Raw genomic sequence first — 4,916 nt, 5'->3', positions numbered from 1 at the left:
TTCCAATATCAAAAAATGTTATTCCCGCGTTTTTTCCGTCTGCTCGGGAAGGGTGTTTTTCGGAATTGAACAAATATGGTGTATGGAACTTGTAGCAAAACTTGATTTTTTCAGCACTCATTGTACTTTTCCAAGTCGGTTACCTCCGTTTTTTTAATGTACGACTCGTGCTGAAAAAACTTGTAGTATAAACTACTTTTTTTTTTCTTAAAATCGTGATAACTTGTCTTGTTTATGAACAAACCACTAATGCTTACATATCAAAAAATTGTAATTGTCCGCTCTACAACTTTGTAGAACATTGTACACTCCAAAAAAGAATCCGGCTTTCTTAGAAAGAAACACGAAATTTTTAAATAAAAAAATTTACATGTGCTGTGCTGTGCTTTTTTTGGATGGCAAATACGTTTTTTTTCGGAATTTGGAGTACGCCATCAAATCGGGCGTCTAATTTTACAAAAAAAGTCTATTTGATACCAAAACTCTATCTCATCAACGTTTCAGGCTGTAAATTATTGAAAACACCTCTTTTTCCGCATGTTCAAAAATTTTAGGGATCGTAAGGACAAAGTTTCGCGCAAATCGAAGAGGGGTCGGGGTAACTTTTCCCGATTTCGTGTGAGTTGGAAGAGAATTAACCATGTTTTATTTGTAAATGTTTTAAGCTAAATTCTAATAAATAAACTAAATAAAAGTTATAAATTCAACAGCATCGAACTATTGAGAAAACACTGCAATTTAATACATGGACGAAAAATACTGTTGAAATTAGAAAAACAACAGTATTAGATCAGTATCGAAATCCTTTTCTAAGCACCAAGCTCAATAAAAAAAAGAATCCTAAATTTGTTTTTAATAATGCTTAATATACTATCACTTAATCATCCCTCACTTATCAGCAAACTCAGCGCTGACATCACCGCAAATCCGGCGACGACGGCACAAAGTTGCCACAACCCGGTCGCCCATCCCTCCGTCGTCTTCGCTTTGGCCCGTTCCCGCGGCAGAACTTCACTGAGTGTCACGTACAGCAAGGTGCCCCCGGCCACACCCTGCAAGCCCGGAATCACCAACCGGTTGAAGGTGTCATCGAGCCGGTCCAGTGCCATCCCGATGGCGATTCCCAGAACGGATCCGAGTGAAAAAATTACGATTTGGACCAGGTTCGAGGTCCGGCTGGTTTGCGGGTGGTTCTGGGAGCAGATTTCCACTCCCAAGCAGAACGCTACGACAAACTTGTGAGCACTGATTGCGCCCAGCAGGAGCAGCACCTTGGGGGCAGAACTCTGGACGCCGATGGCCAGACCCTCGAGCAGCGAGTGCACGCAGAGTGCCAACAGCAGGCTGAAGGTTCCCGACTGGGGTTGGAGTGGAGTCGGTTGAGTCTCAGATTGAGTTGATGTTTTCAAAGTTGAGAGTTTGTTCTCCCTGGAAAATGGCACAATACTCAGTTAGGGCTTCATAATAAGTACAAAATTCACACTCAACAATGAAATTGAATCTCCCGAGCTGCAACAGTCCGCTGCTTCTCCACCGTTGGTCAACACTTTCGGTTGATTCACACCCGTCCGCCACAGCTGCACCAGCTCTTCGATAACGTAAATCAGAAAGAATCCACCGCAGAAAATCACCTCGGCGTATCGTGGCAAATAGAGCCGGACGTCGGACAACATGTGCACCAGGGCCGTGGCCAGCAGCACTCCTGCCCCGAAACACAGCAGCACCGTGATCAGCAGCGTTGAATTCCGGGCCGTCCGAGCGCGGGCCTGCCGTTGGTCCAGGTAGAGAGGGGCGGCACCGGAAGCCAGACTGCCCACGCCAAGCACCACCAGGGCCAACAGTTTGCTTCCGGAGCTGCCCAGACGGTCGGTCAAATCCATCCTTTCCAAGATATGTGAGCGAGTGAGGGAGGGGAGGCAGAAAGGGGAAACCCACTTTGTATCGTGACGACCCGCTGTCGATGACTGATGGATCCGAGAAGCATCGAAAACGATGAAGTGGGCGTTTGATGGATGCACGTCCCTAACTCTAGCGAGCTTCATAAATTGTTCGCAGAGTGCAGACTCAAATACGACGACCGAATCCATTATTGTCCATTCGTTGACGGTGACTCGCGAAACACAATGATGGAGCACTTCTTTTTTTGTTGTTGCGGTAGTAGTGCGGTGATAGCTCGGTACTAAATTGGGCGTTTTTTGGAAGCTTAGATTTAGCATCATTTGGCTTTTCAGTTAGAAGCAGACAATTGCTGGAGTGTACAAGGTACATTATCTAACAATGTGAGTAGAAGTAGTGATGTGAGTTTTGCGGTGTGAAAATGAATATAATCGTCAAGGTCATTAACGAAACTTTGTTCAATTTAACAATTTAACAATTTAACAATTTAACAATTTAACAATTTAACAATTTAACAATTTAACAATTTAACAATTTAACAATTTAACAATTTAACAATTTAACAATTTAACAATTTAGCAATTTAACAATTTAACAATTTAACAATTTAACAATTGAAAAATTTAAATTTTTTTAAACTTAATTTTTCGATGTAAAATCGAAATTGTATTGAAAAATTTTAAATCAAGACAAAAGGGCCCAACATTCAATATTACGCCCTTTTTAAATGTTAGTCTTGATTTAATTTTTTTGTAAATATTTTTTTCGAAAAGATATGAAAAATTCATAACTGGGTCAAAGATTTTCTGGCCATTCTGGAAAGGAGAATAGGCAAATTTGTATGAGAGCTGGTCCAAGGATGTACACAAACGGGACCAACTTTTTTCGAAAGATCTCGCCGAGACATGAAAAAAAGTCTTCTGGACCAACTCTCTAAACCCCGGGGTTCAAAAGTTACATGCTGTTGAAGTTTGAGCATTTTGAGTAAAAATGTACAAAAAATCGTATTTTTGCTATTTCTAAAATCATTTATAAAATCTCTGTTTCATTATGGATTTTGCTCATCTTGACTTCATTCGACGCGTATCAGCAAAAACTATGAATTCTGATATGTCTGATAACTCCAGGGAGTCCTAGGATGACCAAAGACATCTTAACACATTAAGAAAGCAGTCTACCATACTGACTGAAGCTATGCGGTATGTTCCGGGGTCAAAAACCGTCGACCTCTTGCTTGTTACGGCTGTAGCTCCATAGATCATAACTCCAGGAAGTCCTTGGATGACCCAGGACATCCTAATATATTAGCAAAGTAGTCTACCACACTCACTGAAGCTATGCGGGTATGTTCCGTTGTCAAAACCGGTCGACATTTTGCTTGTTACGGTAGTAGACCCACAGATATTAACTCCAGGGAGTCCTAGGAGAACCCAGGACACTCCAACACATCAGCATAGTAGTCTACCATACTCACTGAAGCCATGCGGGTATGTTCAGTGGGCAAAAACCGCCGACATCTTGCTTGTTACGGCGGTAGACTCGCCGGTCTTAACTCCAAGGAGTTCTCGGATGACTCAGACCATCCTAATAAGTTGTTACAACATTGCACTGAAGCCTTCCATACTCACTGAAGCAGTCTGGGTCGGATCCGGTTTCAAAACCTTGAAGTTTCGACTTGTTTCTATGGGATGCCTCTTGCACAAACGGTTCAAACGGATAAAAACAAGATAAATCAAGTTTCAATCATGCTAAGACATATCAGAATTCATAGTTTTTGCTGATACGCGTCGAATGAAGTCAAGATGAGCAAAATCCATAATGAAACAGAGATTTTATAAATGATTTTAGAAATAGCAAAAATACGATTTTTTGTACATTTTTACTCAAAATGCTCAAACTTCAACAGCATGTAACTTTTGAACCCCGGGGTTTAGAGAGTTGGTCCAGAAGACTTTTTTTCATGTCTCGGCGAGATCTTTCGAAAAAAGTTGGTCCCGTTTGTGTACATCCTTGGACCAAATTCGCCCATTCTCCTTTCTGAATAGTTAGCATTTGATGTCATCTAAAACATATCAAAAAAATAAAAAAGTGTGTTTTTACAAATCAAGTTTTAGTGACAAAAAGTAAAATCACAATTTTTTTACCGTGTATCATATTTTTTCAGTGTAGTCCATATACATACTTACAACTTTGCCGAAGACACCAAATCGATCAAAAAATTCCTTCAAAAGATACAGATTTTTGAATTTTCGCATATCTTTTTTGTATGGATAGTTGCCATATTTGTATGGAAAATTATATGGACAACTAATGATGCAAAATGGCTTCTTTGGTCATACAAAAGTTTTAGCTGGATTAAAGAAAACAAAAAATAAAATTAAACAAAAAAGACCGATTCCGTAGCGACCAAATTTTCAAAAACTACATATTTTGGAAAAAGTGCTTGATTTTTTTTTTTGATTTGTGGATGACCGTATCAAAGAAAATCAAAAAAAAATTAGAAGAAAAGTAGTTTTTAGAAAGCTTTTAATAATTAAAAAAATGTGTACTTTTTCTATTGAAATTTTCAAAAAATTCTCAATAATTTGGTACATATAATGCAAAAACTGAAATTTTTCAGCATATTATGATAAAACCGTAGTTTTTTGATATTCAGAATAGGGTAATTCTCCACCAACTCACACAGCAGTTGCCCCGACCACTCTTCGATTTGCGTAAAACTTTGGTCTAAGGGGTTATTTTGGTTCCTGCTCATGAATCCGAGGTCTATTTTTCGATATTTCGTGACGGTGGGGCGGTACGACCCCTTTCATTTTTCGGGTTTTTTACTAAGACTCGTTTTTCAGTGATTTGTAGCTCGCAACCGTGAAGAGATAGAAATTTGATGTTAAAGGGACTTTTGTGTAAAATTAGACGCCCAATTTGATGGCGAACTCGTGAGACATGTCATTTTATGAAAAATTTAATGTATTTTTCGAATCTGAAATAAGAAGGGTCATTTTTTTCATTTAGAACAAAAT

At 39.2% G+C, this 4,916-nt stretch overlaps 1 protein-coding gene across 1 annotated transcript; it reads right to left on the bottom strand.

Annotated features, from left to right (window-relative positions):
- Positions 1-837: 837 nt before the first annotated feature.
- LOC6045488 (zinc transporter ZIP2) lies at positions 838-1,928 on the bottom strand. The gene is made up of 2 exons (XM_038266440.1): positions 1,489-1,928; positions 838-1,428 (listed from the first exon to the last, which is right to left on the bottom strand). Exons 1-2 carry the CDS (start codon positions 1,878-1,880, stop codon positions 882-884), a joined length of 939 nt encoding a protein of 312 aa, XP_038122368.1. The 5' UTR covers positions 1,881-1,928; the 3' UTR covers positions 838-881.
- Between the last annotated feature and the right edge of the window lie 2,988 nt (positions 1,929-4,916).

This window comes from Culex quinquefasciatus, chromosome 3, assembly GCF_015732765.1.
Source record: "Culex quinquefasciatus strain JHB chromosome 3, VPISU_Cqui_1.0_pri_paternal, whole genome shotgun sequence".
Lineage (NCBI taxonomy): Eukaryota > Metazoa > Arthropoda > Insecta > Diptera > Culicidae > Culex > Culex quinquefasciatus.
The sequence above is the reverse complement of the archived record's forward strand: the minus strand, read 5'-3'. Positions and strand labels throughout refer to the sequence as shown.